We start from the raw sequence: 21,404 nt of genomic DNA on the forward strand, positions 1-21,404 counted from the left end.
TTCTTTCCCTTCTAGTTCCTCAGACCTGGGAAGGACAGCGTTGTGGACAATATAAGTTCTTTCCCTCAGCCATTCAGAAATTTGTCCCACACCAAATTTAAATTGTAAATTAAAACTGGAATGCCTTTGAGGACAGATGCTTCTTTAGAGGTCCTTTGACCTGAATAGTTCAGCATTTGTATTGTTTTACTCCACTGTCTATTCAGAATCCTAATCATAGCCCATAAGAAAGAATGTGACTTTAATATTGGACTTTGCTGGTGTACTTGAGTGTGCACTAGTTATCTTTCTTTAAATCATAGCCATATGGTAAATTTTCTGTTTTGTTATGGCTCCCTTTCATTGGTGGGCATGCAGTGGGCATTTCTTGGAAATGGCCAATTTTTATTAAAATGTTTCTAGAAGAAAAATTTTTTTTAAAATTGTAAATTAAAAAATTGATCATAGGGGCCATTTGAAGTCACTGAGGAATGAAGCAAGCAATCAACAATTGAAATTCAGTTTCTCGGTTTCAAATCAACTCCTTATTGCTGTTAATATTCGTCTAAAACTTGTTTACAATATACTCTACCAGTAATAATATAAATTGCTGTTTGTTAAATGATTTTTCTTTGTTGGAAACTTCAAATCTATTATTTTTCCTTATTGGTTGTTGACAACTTTTAGTTGTCAGGGAAAAAATCATTCCTATAACTAAATTTGGATTTTTATAATATTCTTTTATGCTATTTTCAGAAAAATGATATAACTATAGACACTTCTACTTTTTATTCAATGTTCAAGCCTTGTTAGAAGGAAAAGTTGTAGGAAAGGAATAAATTCCTTTTAAAACTTCACATAACTTTCCTTTTGGTCTGTTTCAAATAGTAATAGACCTAGTTAAAGCAGGAAGTTCAGGGTGATGGCAGGCTTTATGAAGAATGGTATCTTGCATGAACAAAGAAAATTTAAAGAAATTCTTAAATAGCTGAATCCATCTCAAATGGCTCTTGTGATCTGGAGGGAAGGAAAGCTTTGCTAGGAGGAAGTTGAGAAAGTTTTCTTTTTTTTTTTTTTCAATTCCAAAAGGCTTTGCCATTTATTGGAAGAAGAAAAATATACAGTTTGTCTAGTTTGTCATGTTATTTATAGACAATACTTAAATCTAGATATTTTAATTAATTTTTTAAAGTAAAATTGCTCATCAGTGTCTGTTCATAAGATAACTACATTAGACTTAAGAATTTGATTTTTAAGATCAAGTTTAAAATGACAGCTCAGAAAACAGGATTTTTATTTTCATCTTAAAGCAAGCTCAGTTTAGAGGTGTCTGTTTACAAACTTTCTTCACTTAATTGGTTTTCTTAATATGAAATAGGATTCCCAGAACTAATTAAAAAGTTCATTCTAATGAATATTCAAGACCAAAATATGTTATCTTTGCAGTACAGTATATAGATTTTTAAATCATCCATAAAGGTAATCATATTTTTTTATATTCTTAAAGTCATGTATTGTTATTGAGACCAAATGGGTTGTTTGCTTCCTCTCAGGCCATGATTGAAGAAGCCATCACCAGGGCGGACTCTTTCTCAGTTATGTACACACCATTTGCAACAAAAATCAGAGCTGATAAAATAGAAGAAGTAAAAGAGGTTTTCATAAAAACTCATCCTGCATATGTGGAATATATCTACACAGGTAAGATTCAATATCTTCAAAGTATCAGCTAACAACTTATTTCCTTAAAAAACAAATACAGGCATGTTTCTGCTTTTTTGTTGATTATTTCAGTTTTAGCGATTTTTTTTAATCTGATGAGCTGAAATGGAAAGTTATTTTAAGGTTTTAAGTAGAGCTAGCCCTATAGGTCTAGCATAATATTCCTTGTGCCATCATGTTTCTTTTTTTAAGACGAGAGGTAAAACCGAGAAACTCTAAGATAATAAAAAATGAAAGAACAACCTGTAGTAAAATGTCCCCTTTCCCCATATACTTCATCAGTAAACTAGGTGATTATAGTATTTTCCTGAATGTGGATTTTTTCTCCAATCCCTGCTATTTTTACTTTCCTTCCTCCAACTATCTCACACCTCAAACGTCCCTCTTTTTTTATGTTCTCGGGCCACTGGTATCCAAGTGAGATCTGGATAGCCAGCCAAGTGTACACAGAGAACACAACACTATTGGTGTCCTTTTTTCCTCTTTTTGTCTTTGGAAGCCACTTGCTTTCATTCATTCATTCCAAATACTTTTTACTATCTACCATGTTCCAAGTGTTATTCTGAATTAAGACAAGAATTTTCTTGTACTAAATTGAGCCAATCTCTAATGGAGATGGAGATTTCCAGTTATCTAAGATACTAAGAGTTGTCAAAAGCTTTTGTTGTTTCTGTTTTACTGTCTTTAAATCACTGAGTCAAAACAATATTAAAGAGTATTTTGGGGCTTCCCTGGTGGCGCAGTGGTTGGGAGTCCGCCTGCCGATGCAGGGGACATGGGTTTCTGCCCCGGTCTGGGAGGATCCCACATGCCGTGGAGCGGCTGGGCCCGTGAGCCGTGGCCACTGAACCTGCACGTCCGGAGCCTGTGCTCTGCAACGGGAGAGGCCACAGCAGTGAGAGACCCGCGTACCGCAAAAAAAAAAAAAACAAAAAAAACAAAGAGTATTTTGTTATTTTCAAAATAAATAAATTAACAATCAGCAATGACTACCATATTAAGCAAAACCTCTAAATACACACATCTAGTATCACATCCTCCTGTTAAGGCCCCTGCATTCCTTTTGTCAGGCTTTTGGGGCCAAGTCACTGATTTATATGATTAATAATATACTCCACTAGTGATCACGTTTAAGGTACCAGGCACTCTACATTCATTATCTCTTGTTACTCCCATAACTTAAGAAGTGAGTAAGATGATTCTCATTTAGAAATGAGAAAACAGCTACCAGAGAAAACAGTTTTTCCAAAGATACACAGCAAATCAGAAAATCAGTGGCTGCAGGCCTTGGATCTGAACCCATATCCTCGCATTGAACCACACTATTTCCATCTGATAGAAGCCGAGGTGTGACGGAAGCATTAAATTTAGGTCCTATGGAATCCTTATTTCTTCCACAATGCTTCAAGCTCTTCAGAAGAAATATATTTTAAAAATATAACTAGGGATGATTAAATAGTGAATCCCTAAGGAACAATGAAAATTTAAAGGCAGAGAAAGGGAAGAAAAGAAATCACATGCGTGCTATAATGAACACTGATGCTGATTTACTTAGTTCCAGCATTTTATAAGGAAGTAGATAAAAATGTTTCAGAACTCACAATTTTTACTAATTGTTATAAATCATTTTGTTATGGATATCTTCAAGGGTTTTGCGGGGGGGGGGCAGAGAGGGGAATCAATACCACACAAAAGTTATGTCAATCTAGTATCATGGAAAATTAATCCAATTCAGCTATTTCCATATCTACTCTCAGATCCACTGGTAATAAAGAGAGATTCATTGAAGAGACTACCAGTTTGCCAATTTCTCTACTGGTAGAATAAATTTAGTTATATTTAACCTACTTCCCAGAGAAGTCATGAAGATTAATTAAGACTTAGGAAGCACTGTTGCCACTGAGGGTTTAAAAACAACAATAACATTAATGAGCCAGATTCACATCTCATGTAACTCCATCAAACCTGTTATCAAGACGAATTATGATCTGTTGGCAAGATGATTCATGCTAAAGGATCTTATACTTTGGAAGAGAAGATAATTATAAGTTACTGATGATTGTTTCTATCATTATATAATTACTAATTGCTGGAGTGTGACAGTGCTATATGAGAACAGAGAGAAGACAGTTTCTGGAGGAGAAGGGGAGGTAGTGAAGGCAATCTCGAATTTTAAATTTCATTAGGAGTGGTGAGGTCCTTCGCTCTACAGAATGGGTACTTTGAACTAACAGGCTATTACACTGATGACATTATTTGCCTCTGTTGCAAATGATTAAAGGGTCACTCCAAAGCCATTGCTGGAACGACAGTGAAACCACTATTACGAACTATATGTGCAAGTCTTAGAGGCATCTCTTCTTTTCCCCCCAGGTAATTCCAAGGTGAGGAAGGGGGCGGGTCAAGTGTGATCTTTAGCTTCTGGATATTTCTCACAGGAGGTGCAGAGTGGTGATTTGGGCAGGCATCAGTAGCCAAAGGCAGCAGCTAGAAAGTGAGTTACACAAAGAGAGATAGGGCCTAGGAGGGTAGTGCCCTTGTTTTGTTGGCACGTCCCAAATACCAGGATACTCCTTTTATCTGCCTTCTATTTAAGAAGCTTCTGTGTTGCCAAAAATGTATTCAGTTATTTATTTCAACAAAGAGTCATGCAGCAGGCGTGACTGGACAATCACACAGCAAACGTGTGCAAACACGAGGCTTTTTTTTTAACCTACACATATTCATCTTTGGTCTGTCCAGAGCCAAAAGTATATTCTATCCCACCCCAAAGGACTCAATCCCACCCAATCATTTCTAAAATTTAGTCTGTCTTCAGTAACTATCTAATCAAATTCACCAGCTTTTTTCCCCTTTCCACGGGACTTTCTTCTCCTACTAGTCTGGTTTCAACTTTCTCAGAGCTCGAGCCTACCCAAGGGTCCAAAGAAGCCCATGGGCATGTGAGGAAAGAGTCCTCTTGGAAGTCTTGTGCAGGCTGGCACAGCTGCTGATTATATGGCTAGTGCAACTTGAGACAGCTCTGTTGGCTTGAGCAGGACTTGACGGGCTCATTTATGTGACACATTAGGTCACCCAAGGGCACTATATGAGTTTCCCATGCTACCTCCTGGTGTAAATGCTTCTTTACATGTACACTAACCACCCCTACCTCACAAGTTGGACCAGACTAGATTCTAAGATTCCCTCTCCCTGCCAGAATGTGGAGTTCTAGATCTTACTCTAGAAATCCCTTCTACTCCACTGGAGACTGGAAGTCATTTTAGTCCTCTCTCCAACTTGCTATGTTATTCTGCCATTTCTCTTCTCCCTTTCTCCATGCTTCAGAATCCCAATATCCTCAGGACAAGAAGAGGATCTACAATGGAGATGGGTGGTATATTCAGTTATTCATTTAGTCATCAAACATTTATTGAGCAGGCACTATACTAGGTAGTGCTAGAATACACCTGCTTCTAAGAAAGAATATGACTCTAGTAATTTATACTTCAGGGTGAAAATTGGACTATATTTTTCCTCTCTTCTAGAGAATACTTCACTTAAAACCTAAGCTCTAATTGTGGAGTGGAAGGCTGAGTCTAATTAAAAGAATGATAGAGGAGAAAACAGATGAAGGAGCAGTTTGGGAATAGAAGTCCTTGCCACCGAAAGTGGCAAAGACTGGCTAGTTGTTTACCAAACTATTCTCTTTCCCCACCACCACCCATGCATGTAACTAGAATACATTTCCAGCCTCCTTTACAGTTCAGTGGGCTTGTGACTCAGTAACAGCCAATGTAATGTGGACAGAAATAAACTGGGAGTATGACACTCCCAGGCCTGGCCCATAAACCTCTGCCATGCAGAACTCGCTTTCACTAGCCACTGACTCAGTAACTAGGACTGTGGAACTAAAGAAGCTACGAGGCAAAAGAAGCTTGGATCCCTGAATGACCATGTGGAAGGCAACCCACTGAATACCCACACAAACGAAAACCAAAATTCTCTTGCTTTAGATCCCTCAGATTTGGAGGCTCTTTGTTAAATCAGGTAGCTTTACTCTAACTAATATACTGCCTTACATCAGTGAAGTAGGCGGCTTCCTACTCCATCTGCAGTGTACACAATAAAATTCATGTGAACTCAGGGGAGGATGGATAAACATTCCTCCATGTGCAGTCAAATTCATCCTCAGAAACACTCGGAGTTTGTGTACGTTCCCTTCTACCTCCCGTTCACTCATCCTTCCTTGGACAACTACAGGTAAATGTTCTCATACATATGTGTTTGTACCCACTCACAGAAAAGGAACATTTGAGGAGAGACACAGATTCCCCATGGGAGACAGAACACAATTACGTAGTTTTCATTGCAGCTAGAGAAATTGAGGCCATAAATAAGAATTACAGAAATCATCTAAATAAACAATCAACAGATGAAGGTCAGAAAATCTGTACCTTGAAGATCTTGGATGAAAAGCCTACCTATCAAAGTTCTGCTGGATAAGTAGGTATTATCATTAAAACCTGGAGACTAATACATTTAGTTCTCCCAGCAGAGGCTGGCAGACAACCCTCCAACACAGAAACTCTGCCCAACTCCAGGTCACCTTCATCAAGCCTAGATAGTATTGAGTTCATTACTCCTTGGTCATGTGACAGTGCCATGAGCCCAGTAATAGCTGGCAGAGGTGGTGGTGATGAGCAGGAAGAATATTCATGATAGAGATCCCCCAGGCAGTGTATTCTTTCTAGCTAGCCCCTAATTCAGAGTCATCCTTATCATGGATTTCCACATGAAAAATAGATGTAAAGGGAAAAAACTATAAAAATGAATTCATTTTGAAATGTATAGAGATCTAAGTATTTTTAATATTTTTACTGAATGGACCAACTAAATTAGTGATTTATTATGAGAAAAACCCACTTCACCCTCAGTGGCAGGCACTAGGACTATACTGCCTTTATAACTTCTACAAGACTGATGAGGGAGGGTTAAAATTCAAATCTACCTTGTAGGACAAGCAGGCCTCAGGAACTCACTGTGCATTCTTTGCTATTTTGGGGATGTGGTAAGACCCACCAAAATCTTAAAGCCATATTATAATAGAGCTATACTGTATTATGTTTCACAGAGGAAAAAATTACTGAAGTTGTAGCAGTGTAGCTATCCATTTTTCTTATTTAAGGAAAAATCCAGTTTGATTCATGCAGAGTAGTCAGGGTATATAAAACAAATAATAATTCACCAGCCCCAGAATTATTATGTTTTCATTTATAAAGATTTTGCCTGAGATTTTAATTCATATATTCCAATGAAATAACACAATTCTTGTACAGTTCTTATTCTTGCATGATTGTATTTTAATAATAAAGTAATACAATAAGCATATCCTGTCTCCACTTGACGAAAATATCAAGATTTATTTGCTAAATAAAATAAATATTCAGTAATGGATCTGTGCTTAGTAATGTTTAATAGAAAAGTTCTCTGGATCAGATATCAATTACTTTAACACTTAGGTAGATAGAGTCATATTTTGTCTCTCCAGTGCAATTTAACTCCCAAGAGTAAATATGTATGTTCAGAATAATAATATACTGTTTTAAAACAGACCTTTAAAAATTGCTTTTCACGGGCTTCCCTGGTGGCACAGTGGTTGAGAGTCCGCCTGCCGATGCAGGGGACACGGGTTCGTGCCCCGGCCCGGGAGGATCCCACATGCCGCGGAGCGGCTGGGCCCGTGAGCCATGGCCGCTGAGCCTGCGCTCCGCAATGGGAGAGGCCACAACAGTGAGAGGCCCGCGTACCGCAAAAAAAAAAAAATTGCTTTTCACTGAAATTTATAACCTTGTTCTTGTTCAGTCATCATTTACCAGTAAGGATAATACATTCTATGCTCTCTAAAATATAAAGTTAAAATTTCTCATTTTATTCTTTCTTCTTTAAAATGTTATAATTTTACCATGATCAAGAGTTTCCAAGATTAGACTATTTTCCTCTTTCTAACTCACTTTATCAAATGGAAAAGTTTATAGAATTAAAGAGCCTACATCCCCAATATCATTATGAAAGTGTTACGGCCAGGTTGGTTATAAAGATGACAAATCATCTCATGTTTGTACCACAGAATTCTTTTTAGAAACAGAGAATCATTCCCAAAGAAAAGAAATTCCTCATATATGGGGCTAAATTCTCTGTTCTTAAAATATTAAAACGTTGGTCTTCCCAATGGGAACTGTGGTGTTCTGGCACTGTTCTATCTAATCAAAGTAAGACGTCTCAGTGAGCAGCTCACTTGTCCTTTGCAGTAGCAGGTTATAACACCATTTGCCTCTGGTCTCCCTCATCTACTGTCTCTTACCATCTATGATTGCATTCTTCCTTTTAATTGCATAACTCTCCTTTAATTTCATTTTAGCTATAACAGGTAACAATAACCAAGGGACTGTACTATTTTACTTTCTTCTTGTTAGTCTGTACTTCTTAATGCATCCAGTGAACCAACTTCCCAGGAGTTGGATTCATCTCTACGATCGGTAACTTGTACCTTTAGTAACTCATCACAGTACAGCTGCAGCTCCACACCATGGGTGGCCACCCAGGAATCAAAGATTCCTCACCCTCCACCCTGTTATCCTTTCTCTTCCCAAACCACATGTTTCCATGAGCCAGGACCATTCTAGCAAATCTCACTTCTGACTCTGATTCTGGGATTTTCTTTTCCTCACAACACTGCTGACACCAAATTTGTGGGTTTTCCACACCACTTCTCCAGCTCTCAGCCATCAACTGCTGTTTTAACAATTCAGTTCACCTTTGGTACTCACTATCCAGAGTTAGCACAGACGTCACAGATTAAGGGCTCGATCCTACCAGACTGCCCCACCACCACTTCAGATGTCAGTCACAGGTCCCAGGCCTCCTGTACTTCTGACCAACCAGCCATAAGTTGGGGGTTTCTAATGACCCCCAATTTAGGTTCTATAATTTTCTAGGATGACTCATAGAACTCAGGAAGTGCTTTACTTACTATTAGTGGTTTATTATAAAGGATACAACTCAAGTACAGCCAAATGGAAGAGATACATAGGGCAAAATAAGGTGGGGTGTGGGTGTGTGCTCTCACTGGTTGCATGACTCTCCCAGCACCTCACTGTACTTCACTAACCCAGAAACTCTCCAAACCCCATCATCTCGGGGGGTTTATGGCAGTTTCATTATGATTGACTAAATCACTGGCCACTGGTGATTAACTCAATCTCCAGCCTGCCTCTCCTCCCCAGAGCTTGGGGAATGGGGTTGAAAGTTCCAGGTTTCTAATTAAGCCTTGGTTTTTCTTGAGACCAGCCCCCATCCTGACAGAAGCTATCTAGGGGCCTGCCAAGAGTCACCTCATTAGAACAAAAGACACTCCTACCATCCTCTATCACTTAGGAAATTCCAAGTGTTATAGAAGCTCTGTGCCAGGAACTGGGAAGAAAGACCAACTATTTTTCTATGATACCACACCATCTCTCACACATCGGAGATAATATCCTTGTGTTTTTTACTCTTGGGTGCACACCACTATTCAGCATGGCTTTATCTGTGAGAATCCAGTACAGTCTGGGTTGATTTTGTATCCTTCCAGAGATTTTCTTTTGATTTTTCCAAACCACATGGAGTACTACCAACCAGAGAGCCTCTATTTCTAGAGCTGAGATTTCCTGGGCCATCTAGGTAGTATAAATTCAAACCTTATGCCTAGACTTAAAATTCCCAGAGGGGAAAAAGAATCCTACTCCAGACCCCAGATAAATCAGACAAGTTTATTTTGTTAACTTCATCAATGGTTGGATTTTTTTTTTTATCTCCATCATTCACTGGTACCCCAGTCTCACCTTTGTTTAAGAATGCACCATGTTATATTATAATTGACTGTGTATTTGTCTACTGCATGCAACAAATGGTAAGCAACACCATGGCATTCATTATCTTACCATTTTATCATAATGCCTGACATTCATATAGACTCTGGTAAGGGAAGCCTATAAATATTTTTTAGGTAAATCAGGTAATCAATTCTTCATCTAAGCTATATACCTTATTAAGATTATTTCTAATATTTCATCATTTTGTTGCTATTATGGAGTAAACCATTATTTTCATTATACTGTATATTTTATTATACCTATATATTTTGATTGACCTTTTTAAATCTTATATCTGTTTATTTGGGGGTCTGTATATTTCCTTTTTTGATCCCTTACTGAACTCTTGTCTATACTAATAGATTTTCAGTTTATCCTCTTGGATTTTCTATATAAATAACCATCTATTCTTAAGTTATGACCATTTGGCCCCTTCACTTCCAAATTTTATATCTCTCATTTTTATTTCAGGTCTTATTCCTTTGGCCTGAAATTCCAAAGCTATAGAGAATAATAGTAGTCAAAGGCAGTCATTTTGTTTCTGAGTTTAACAGGAATAAAACAGACTAAAAGGAGTTTCACCACAACTAAACTGACTACTAATAGTGAATAGTAAAGAGTAATACCTAATAATCAAGATAACCTCCTCTTTTAGATTTCCATATGGAAGCAATAACTTATCAAATACAAAACCAAAGCCTTGCTGACTTTCAAATTTTATATATTAAGTACAGGAAACCACTGAGTCATTACCATAAGATCATTTGCTTATGAGCCATGATAATTCATGAGTAATAATAGTTCTTGTACATGATAATCATGATAATTCTTTGTTTTTTAATTGTCTTCAACAATTGCACTTATTAAATAAAAAGCTGTAGAACTCCAAAACCAATTTCAACAGAAAACAAAAGAAAATTTCTGGTCTCAGGAAAAGAAATTGCTGTGCTTCTCTGGGATGGTAGTTTGTTGTTGTTGTTTTATCTTAGGAACACTGTGAATGAGACAGTTGATCTTCTTTACTTCTAGAAAGTATACAGGAGCTTATAAAATACATTCTGTGTATTAATCTCACCTATGGCTTCATCACCGATCTCTTACTTTTCCTTCTGATCTGTTTTCTTCAAGAACTCTTTTACACATTTTTTTATGCTGTATGTATTTATTTAAGGAAAGTCATTACACTTCCAGAGTGAGATATAAACAAATAAGTAGATTACCAGTCCAGATAGTAAGGAAAACTAAGGCTTTCAGATTATGTAAGACTTTTATTATGCAGTATTAGTTAACTACCCAAGGGTCACTTTTTGCAAAATGTAGAATCTAATCGAAAGTGAAAAAAATCATAATTATGATGTAGATCAAGAAAAATGATGCTAAACATTTTTTTTAGTTATTTCTGAGATATACATTTTAAAGTAATAACTAGAATTATGACATAACATTATACAAGAACATAAGATTTTTAGAAATTTCATGTAATGTCTGAAACATTTATATTAATATATTTCCATACAAATGTAAACATTTATTTTTTATTATCTCATATACTTAAGTCTAGTTATTAGTAATAGTATTACAATAATGTTATAATAATAGCATCACTAAGTCATGTAAAAATTAATTATTCTTAATCCTCAAACTACTATGTTTCTTAAATAAGGCAATTATTCTTCTCAGATAGTCAACTTGAAGAATTTATAATATGTCTTACATCTCAGCTACGATATTTTAAGGATTCCATAGTATTTGTAGATATACTGAACTACTAGCTAAATCCCTCTATCAGAAATCTTTTGTTTTAAATAATAGGAATCACAGCTTAAACTGCTTTCAGTATATTTAAGTTTTAAAGGGGTAGGAGGAGGCATGAAATACATTGATTTATAATACAACTACAGGGGGACTACCTTTAAGCACAGCTTGATCCAATAGTTCACTCACTGCTCTATTTTCTACAGTCAGCTTTCTTCTCAAGTTCTACCTGGTATTCCATCACCTGTACCTCAAGGGGGTATCTGCATCTCAAGGTACCTCAAGCGCTAGTATCTTGAGTCACAGCAAAATTCCCAAATGTCATTACAAACTTCAAATCACACTGTCCCAAGAAGCAGTGAATATCTCTTGCACCCAATTCCTGGGACTCACTCTTCCTCATTGGCCCAAATTACATTATATGCTTATACTTGAACCAAAACAGGTCAAGGTAATGCCATGGATTGATTCGTCTAAAGTCAAATAGGTCTCACTTTTAGAGTAGGTAGGGAAGGAGAGAATTCTCCAAGGGTAACAAAAGAGGGAAGGTGGGAATGCATGTTAGGTATCCAACCAACCAATGTCCATTCCAATGGCTGCAGAAATACAGCCACTTAAGGGCATTAGAGCAACAATATATTATTTCACTAACTGTGAATTTAATAAATATTGAAGGGAAAAGCAGTATCTTTCATGTTTGTTTGTCTCAAACCTACTTTGTTGGGGATGGAATTAAGGAACTTCCCCAGAATAAATACAATACAGCTGATTAAACATAAAACTTTGGAATCAATAAGAATTCCAGGTGAAATAAAAATGAACTATGTATAAAAATCTTGTGTAATTATTTGTTTTTCAAAGCTTATAAATGGGTTATGAGGGGCAACTTACATATACAAAGATCAGTTTTGGAGAAGTAGAGCAGAAATCTGAAGGGAAAATTAGGAATCTTAGGAATGAAAACCAATGTTTTCCACTTGCATCTATAACTCTGAAATTATAATGAAGGTCAAAGGGAAAATACAATTTATTACACAAAGATTCATTATACAAATAGCTTTCTCACACATCAACTGCAAAAACCAAAATACACTATCTATGTTTTTAAAGTGGAAACTGTTTTATTATTTATGGGAGCAATAATGATGTTAGCCGCAAAGTTGCTGCCTTTTGCTATTTTCTTGCTGATGTGTATTTGTGGATAACTTCCGATATAGAAGTACTGGCATTAAAAAGTGAACAAGATAAAACTCAGAAAATGACTGGGTGGGAAAGCAGTAATGACAAAGTGCTGGCATTATGAAGGGACTGGAGAAGCTAAACTCTGAAACTGATCACTAAGATGAAGTCATATAAAACTGACATGGTCCCATCTCACACTGAACAACTGGGACCTTTAGAAATGAGATTTTGCTCTAGCCTAAAATGTCAGAACATTTTGTTATGGACAAAGGGCAGAGAAATGACATAGACACTGGAAAATAGAGAAGGAAATGAAACAGAGAAAGGAGATGACAGAACCCTAACAAATCTGCATATTTCTAAAAGACTTTTAAAACCTCTATGATTTTTCTTTTTTCAAAATTGCTTTGAGAAGTTTATCCACAATCTGTTGACTGTGGTTACAATGAGGTGTCCAACAGAAAATACTGATGATGGCGGTATCTATGTTTTCTACTTTATGTCCAGAGAGCTCATATTTTATTTTACAGATATTTAACTTCATAAAAAATAAGCAGTCCCTCATATATAGAGATGAGTCTGCTGACCTACGATCAACAGTTCACATTTTTGCAGATGCTTTTCTGGTGCTGCTGACAGTTTCATTAAGCCAGCTTCTCTGTTACTCCAATCTTCTTTGTGACTAAGGGTCCATATTTCCCAGAGAACAAGCTGCAGCAAGGGCCCAACCTGAGCGTGAAACTAAGTTTTCAATCTAGGCAGAGCTGCTCTGTTCATTTGAGCATCAACTCCACTGAGTTACCTAATACATAGTATTTTACCTCACTCCCCCTTCGTAAATTAAACAGAAACCACTTAAAGTTTAGGTAAAATAAATAAACAAAGATTGTGTGATATTCTTTTCTAAGTTTAGTGACAGAGAAATAAATCCTACCTCAGAAGCTCTGAACATTTCATTAGCTTTGAATTTTTTTAAGTTCTATTCTTATTTGGACGATTAAAAATTCAGGATTGAGAAAACTTTGTTTTTATATTCAACTCAAGTATTGATTGAGCACCTACTAGGTGCTTGGGGCATGAAGATAACGTGAAGATGTGATCTTGAAGAGGATTAAAACTTATTGGAGAGATGAGACATACCCCCATGAAACATTAGGAGATTCACTCTAGAGTGAGTGGTATGGGTGTTCTTTTTTTTTTTTAACATCTTTATTGGAGTATAATTGCTTTACAATGTCGTGTTAGTTGCTGCTGTATAACAAAGTGAATCGGCTATATATATATATATATTCCCATATCCCCTCCCTCTTGCGTCTCCCTCCCACTCTCCCTATCCCATTCCTCTAGGTGGTCACAAAGCACTGAGCTGATCTCCCTGTGCTATGCAGCTGCTTCCCACTAGCTATCTATTTTACATTTGGTAGTGTGTATATGTCCATGCCACTCTCTCACTTTGTCCCAGCTTACCCTTCTCCCTCCCCATAGCCTCAAGTCCATTATCTATGTCTGCCTCTTTATTCCTGTCCTGCCCCTAGGTTCTTCAGAAACTTCTTTTTTTTTTTTTAGATTCCATATATCTGTGTTAGCATACGGTATTTGTTTTTCTCTTTCTGACTTACTTCACCCTGTATGACAGACTCTCTGAACTCCAGACTGTCACTGAACTCCAGGGAGGTGACTTCAGGGAGGGAGGAAGGTCCACCTCACTACAAATAACTCAGTTTCGTTTCTTTTTATGGCTGAATAATATTCCACTGTATATATGTGCCACATCTTCTTTATCCATTCATCTGTCGATGGACACTTAGGTTGCTTCCATGTCCTGGCTACTGTAAATAGTGCTGCAGTGAACATTGTGGTACATGTCTCTTTTGGGGGTTTTTTTGTTTTTCATTTTTGGCTGCGTTGGGTCTTCATTGCTGTGTGCAGGGTTTGTCTAGTTGTGGTGAGCGGGGGCTACTCTTTGTTGCTGTGCACGGGCTTCTCACTGAAGTGGCTTCTCTTGTTGCGGAGCATGGGCTCCAGGCGCACAGGCTTCAGTAGTGGCTCGCGGGCTCTAGAGCGCGGGCTCTAGAGCACAGGCTCAGTAGTTGTGGCACACTAGCTTAGTTGCTCCGTGGCATATGGGATCTTCCTGGACCAGGGCTCGAACCTGTGTCCCCTGCATTGGTAGGTGGATTCTTAACCACTGTGCCAGCAGGGAAGCCCCACATGACTCTTTTTGAGTTATTGTTTTCTCAGGGTATATGCCCAGTAGCGGGATTGCTGGGTCATATGGTAGTTCTATTTTTAGTTTGGGTGTTCTTTAAGAGTTTGGGTGGGGGGGGGGTACTGAAATACTCAGGTAGCCCTTTATGGACTAGGTGGGACTTAAATTAGGCACATCTGGAAGTACAGTAATCGACTGAGTAAAAGAAATATTGAGAGATTAGGTAGATGTTTCTGGGTGGAAAAGCACAAAGAAAAATTCAGAGGCAGGATGAGCACAGGCTAGTACAAATTAGTGAAATCAGCAGACCTGATGAGAAAGGTTTATACTGGAGAAAACACAGGAATGAAGAATAGACTGTGAAACACATCCACACAATTGAGAGCCCTGAATACCAGGAAAGAAGCACTGAAATTCCTGAGGAGTGATGTAACCATAACAAAGGTGATATTTCAGAAATATTCACTGGGTGGTGGTGTGGAGATATATTGGTGTGAAATCATACTGGTGGCAGCGAGGCTTGTTGGGAAAAGTTTTCTGTAATCCAGATGCTATGTGATCAGAAATTTGACCAGGGTGGTAGCAATGATAATGCAAAGAGTGGCGTTAATATGAGTTGTGTTACAGTGGGCAGATTTAATGAGTTTTTGAGATTCACTAAATGTCAGGGAATATGAGGAAAGAAAAGTTAACAATGACTTCCAAATTTTAAGCCAGAGTAATTGGGTGAATAATGGCCATCCCTTCAATATGCTGGTGAAAAGTAGGGACGAGAGATGTTGTGGACATTTAAAAAATCACTTTCAAGGAATATATTTGCTGTATTTGAGGTAACGTTTTTAATGGTGAGCAAATAGCAATGTCCCAGTAGGCATTTGGAAATGCTGTTTGAAATTGGTGAAATTTTGCAGATGAGACTATGGCTTTGGACCCCTAGTCTTTTGATTTAGAACAAGGGTCTCCAATCCCCAACTGGTACCGGTCCACGGCCTATTAAGAACCGGGCCGCACAGTAGGAGGTGAGCGGCAGGGAGAGTGAGCGAAGCTTCATCTGCCACTCCCCATCGGTCTCATTACTGCCTGAACCATCCTCCGCTCCATCCATGGAAAAATTGTCTTCCCTGAAACCGGTCCCTGGTGCCAAAAAGGATGGGACTGCTGGATTAGAAGTAATAGCGAATGCCACAAGAATAGAGAAATTGGACTTCCCTGGTGGCACAGGGGGCTCTGGTCCGGGAAGATCCCACATGCTGCGAAGCAACTAAGCCCGCGCGCCACAACTACTGAGCCTGTGCTCCAGAGCCCGTGAGCCACAACTACTGAAGCCCGCGCACCTAGAGCCCATGCTCCTCAACAAGAGAAGCCACCACAATGAGAAACCCGCGCACCGCAACGAAGTGTAGCCCCCGCTCGCCGCAACTAGAGAAAGCCCTCGTGCAGCAACAAAGACCCAACTCAGCCCAAAATAATTAATGAATTAATTAACAAAAGAAAGAATAGGAAAATTCCACCGCGAGTGTTAATATGAAGAACATGTCAGTGAGCCACAGACAGCTAGGAGGTGCACTGAATGAAATGCAGGAGAAAAAGGGAGGAAGAAGAAGCAGCATGTTTATGTGTAGGAGAGATGGGGAGACGCAGACAGAGAAAGAGGCAGAGAGAAAGACAAAGAGAGGGAAACAGAGAGAGAAAGAGAAGAGACTGTCACTGAACTCCAGGGAGGTGACTTCAGGGAGGGAGGAAGGTCAAAGAGCATGAATGTCTTGAGTACCTGAAAGCTGGTCAGCTCCAGCCTCCTGAGGTACAATAAAAGGTTCTTGATAAAGGGCAAACATTACCCTCTTTTGTTGAGAGTTGGACATCTTTCATTTGGAAGATAAAGAATTGAAAGATCATGTTTCTACAAGAAACTTAATCTGCATAATCTATCTTTGATATTCTTTTTTAAAACACCTGCTTCCCTAATGGTACAAATTTGGAACTGCATCATACCTGCAAATTGATTTTTTAATAATAAATTTGGTCCTAGTCATCTAAATTTCATCTGCAATTGTGATAAATTGTAAAGGAATGCATTAAGGGATTTATTTCTCTCAAGTTCTCTTCTCACGTGACAGGAGCAAAGAAGACATTTTTAATCAACTCAACCTTCCTACCAAAGGACAATATATTCTGGTTAACTTTCATATCCATCAGAGGCACAGGGCTTTTCGGATGTAGGTAAAGGTTTATGAGCATAAAATTGAGAACAATTAGCACTCAAATTAATGTTACATGAGATTCAACATCTGGTAAGTGTGTCGTCATTTTGGGTCACAGACCACTTGCTAGGCTAAATGTTCATACAACTGCAATTTACTCTGCATACAAATGGAATAAAAATGATACTTTAAAAATATTTTTTAACTTAACAGTATGTATGTAGGGACCTCTCTCATTTCAAAACTTTGACTAGAATTGAACAATGGATTCAACAGGATGAAACGTACAGCATCAAAAGGAACAGAAAACACATTTTTGCAAGTATATTTTATAACAAATTAGCTATAGTGCTAATATTAGTTTTTCTAGTTCATCTAACCACTGTCACTATTAATACAGGTCTCCTCTTTATCCATCAAATATTTAAGAGCAGGAAGAGGTCAACCTCTCAAAGTCTTTGTGCTATTTATATAACAGAGCCCTCAAACATCGGCTGCTTCTGGCAATAGAGGGGCGTCAGAAAATGCCAGATCTCAAGATGCCTCCTGCAACTCACCACAAACACCAGCCCATGCACAGCACACCGTAAACTATTCTGAACCTCAGGACTCCGGGGCCTCCAAGAGCACTTTAATGTACACCTTAAAGTCCTAGAGGTGTCCTGCAGGGAACCCTCTCTGAGCTGGAAGCAGGTGCTGGCAGGAGGCTTCAGGGTACCTGGGATCCAGCGGCTTCTATGTCAACAAGCTACATATACTCTGGGTCTGTGGGGAAGTCAGAGCGTCCATAAAGCCTACCCACATCCATTCAGGGGGCCTCTGGGCATCCAGAGTTACCCAGAAAGCCAAGGCTCTCCCCAGAGGATGGCCCCAGACTTCACCACCAGCATGGCCAGGAGTGCTGAGGCCTTCTAGGTCAGGGAGCAAAACCAGATTAAAGAGCAAACCATAGCCAGGAAACACATACCTTCTCCTGCCCTCCAACTCCAGAGTATGCTAATTCCTGAAAATACTGACAATTCAGACATGTCAGCATCTTAGAGAGTGCTAAAGAATAACCGCAATCAAAAAAAAAAATGTTATGACCATTTATCAGGAGAATGAGCTAGTGTCCATTTTACTTTTACTTAATTGCCTTTTCACATGATCCAGTTATTGGCCACTTCAGTAAAACTGGTAAACTCTGGGTTGGGTGTGTCTGTATCTGTAGATTTCAAAAGCAAAGAAACTTTCTGCACTCTTGAGATGGAGATGCAGAAATCACATTTTACCTTGTTTATAGAAATGAGCCATCCGTTTAAAAAGAGGCAAACACCAACTAAAGAAGCATCTAATACTACAATCTGCTTTTAAAGTGCCTAAAAGTTACACTATTAATTCTAAGAACCCTTGAGCCTTTGCTGTACTTTTCTAGATAGAGTAAGGAAGTGTTCTATCTAGAATTGTGTCTGTTAAAACCATCTATGTATTGACATTGCCCTGCTTCTGTAACATGCTTCCCACTAACTGTCAGAGTGATCATCACTGTCGTAGGATCGTTTTGAGAGTTAAGCCCTGTGCTTCAACGTTCAGCAGCCTGACTCTCAATTCTGGTCCCTCCATTTGCTGTGTCGGGCAAGTCTGTAATTTCTTGAAGCTCCAGTTTGGTCATCCGTAAGGTGGTCATAATAATGTGTCCTGCTCTACACTGTTGTTGAATGAGAAAGATAATCCTGATAATGTGTATGGCACAGAAGAAGTGTCACATACATGTTAACCCTCAATAATATTTAGTGGTTACCAGATCCTGTCACCAAAGACTAAATCATGTTTAATATATTTTTGTTCGGTGCTTGTGTTTAAAAGATATTTTGTAATATTTTCTTTTAATTATCAGCATACATGTTAACTCTCTGTTTGACAGCCGTATGCTATTTACTTAACCAAAATGTGCCAAATAGCTTACTGCAGTGTTTTCCAAACTGCGCTTTGAAAAACTGGGATTCTGTGGAGGGGTTCAAGGTGGCTACTGTGTGGGGGGTATATAGAATGGGGTACAGTGATGAGAGTTGAGTGGTCAGTGATCCAGGCTTCAAATGGAACAGCTCTACCTTTACCAATTTTGAATATTGGGCTTCTCAGTAAATTGTAGTTTGAACAAAGGGTTCTGCAGCTAAAAATCAGAGGGGGGAAGTCAGAGAGGGTGGATAAAAACACTCATGGTTTACTGTGTCTATTATTTCCTAAAGAAATAATACAGATAGCAAAGACTGTATTTGAAACACTGCCATTTGAGTTCTGACTCTAGATTAAAAATTGGCATTTAAATCATGATTCAAGAATATTTGGAATTTCATCTTTTTCCCTTTCTGGCAGTGTTAAATAGGGAGGGCTCATTAAACCCTCTGCTCATCATCCTTCATTTGAGAAGTCTATTGTAATAAACCAAAGCATTATTACCCAGAATGAAAATGAATGAAGTAAATCTGGCCTCCAAGACCCCAAGGCTGACATGTGTCCCTGTCCCAAAAGTAATCCAAAGTCAAGCAAGCCTAAAGCAGAGTGCAGTGGTTACGCCCACGGTCTCTGGAGTCAGACTGCCCAGGTGTGAATCCTGCCTTGTCCACTTATATGCGTGTTTCCAGACAAGTCACTGCCCATCTGTGTACCTCAACCTCCTGGTTATTTGTAAAATGAGGACAAAGCACCAATTATGTGAATGTATCGTGAGGATTTAAAGAGAATGCACACAAAACAAACATGATTACCAAAGGGGAAAGGGAAGGAAGGGAGGGAGGGATAAATTAGGAGCATGGGATTAACAGATATAAACTATTATACATAAAATAGATAAGCAACAAAGATTTACTGTATAGCACAGGAAACTATTTTCAGTATCTTGTGATAACCTATGATGGAAAATAATCTGAAAAAAAAAAAATATATATATATATATAATTGAACCACTTTTTGTACACCTGAAACACAATATTGTAAATCAACTATATGTCAATAAAAAAAATTTTAACAGAATGCACACAAAATGTTTAGAACAAGGGAAGGTAGAAAATAAGTACTAAGTAAATATTAGCTCTTCTAGTCATTAAGAACAGTTTCTTTTAGAACCATTTTCTTGACGCATGAGTTATTTCCAAGTCTAATTACAAAAGTTAGTACATTTATCATTTTAAATTTCCTTCAACTATAGGAGGGAGAGCAACTAAATTAATTAGCCTTATGTTTTAATTCTTACTTGGTAATTTTTCTCTTTCCTTTCATATAACATTATTTTCTTAAACAAACTGTGGACAGAAAAATCAAATTCTCTTGAAAGGTGTCACACAGAAAAATATTAAGCCTGCAACCTGGTCCTGAATTTTGTATTATTTTGAATATGGGGAAAGAGGAACACATAACCTAGCCATATTCTATTGCTATACTTTGTGTATGTTTATATTTTAATAAAAATATGAAGGATAAAGTATGATTTTGATATACCATCTATTTGACCTTTTGATGCACATACTCTTACTTTGTATCTTTAATTTTTTCCAAGTATAATTCTTGAAATCTGGGGGGAAAACACCCTGAAAACAATAAAACGATAAATTCTTTAGTTCTTTTTCTGTCATATTTCAGACCTTCAAGGACTCCACGTGTTGCCTCAGACAGCTGACTGGTCATCTTTTCCTCCTCAACAGTATCTCTTGACTCTTGGGTTCAAAAACAAAGAAGACGGGAAGTTTTTGGAAAAAGTATCATGTAGGAAGTTACCAACATTTACAGGTAAGTCACCTGGACTTGTTATCTTTCAATACTGTTTTAAATTAGGAATTGTGCATTGTTCATTAAGCTTTATTCATCACAAGCCTAGCATATAGTAAGGCCTGGGCACCAAAATGTTTGTTGGGTCATACTTAACTCCTTCCGATCTTCTTTGTGGGTTAGTTAACAATACCTGGAATTCTGGTTCCCCCAGGAGTGCCCACCTCCCTCACTCTAACCATCTCACCGCAACCACATCACCACCCATGCCTGATCGTGGGGCACTCAAAGATTACAAGCTTTTGTCATCACCCATCAGCAAACACAGAAGAAAATCGTGCAGCAAAACTACTGTATGAAATCAAACATATAGCCAATGACCACCTTAAATCACTTGGATTATCTGCCATTGTATTAATATCTGTTCTACTCTTTTCTTATGTAATTAACCAAGATCTCAGATCTCCTGAAGAGTATTATAGTTAAATGGTGCTCAGCAATTCTAGTTGAAACTTTCAAAAATCAAGTAAGCATTCAGGTGAAGTCTCATACTTATGGGCTGAATTCATGACCAGGTTGAATTTATCCCTTCAGCTCTACCCACATAATTAAGGATTTGTGTTTTGTCTGGCACTCTGTCCTCTGAGGCTTATCTCAGCTTCGAGCTACATTCAAAGTCAGTGCAATCTGCACACTTGAATAATACCTGGGAGGAACAAG

The 21,404-nt window shown here is 38.1% G+C and overlaps 1 protein-coding gene across 1 annotated transcript in view; it reads left to right on the forward strand.

The window, feature by feature from the left end:
* Window positions 1–21,404, forward strand: part of SPATA16 (spermatogenesis associated 16) — a 228,118-nt gene that overhangs the window by 159,686 nt on the left and 47,028 nt on the right. The window contains exons 5-6 of the mRNA XM_030863342.2: window positions 1,533–1,680; window positions 20,559–20,705. Of these exons, the coding sequence (XP_030719202.1) occupies window positions 1,533–1,680; window positions 20,559–20,705 (295 nt within the window). The remainder of the gene's footprint in view (window positions 1–1,532; window positions 1,681–20,558; window positions 20,706–21,404) is intronic.

Source organism: Globicephala melas, chromosome 4 (genome assembly GCF_963455315.2).
Source record: "Globicephala melas chromosome 4, mGloMel1.2, whole genome shotgun sequence".
Taxonomy (NCBI): domain Eukaryota; kingdom Metazoa; phylum Chordata; class Mammalia; order Artiodactyla; family Delphinidae; genus Globicephala; species Globicephala melas.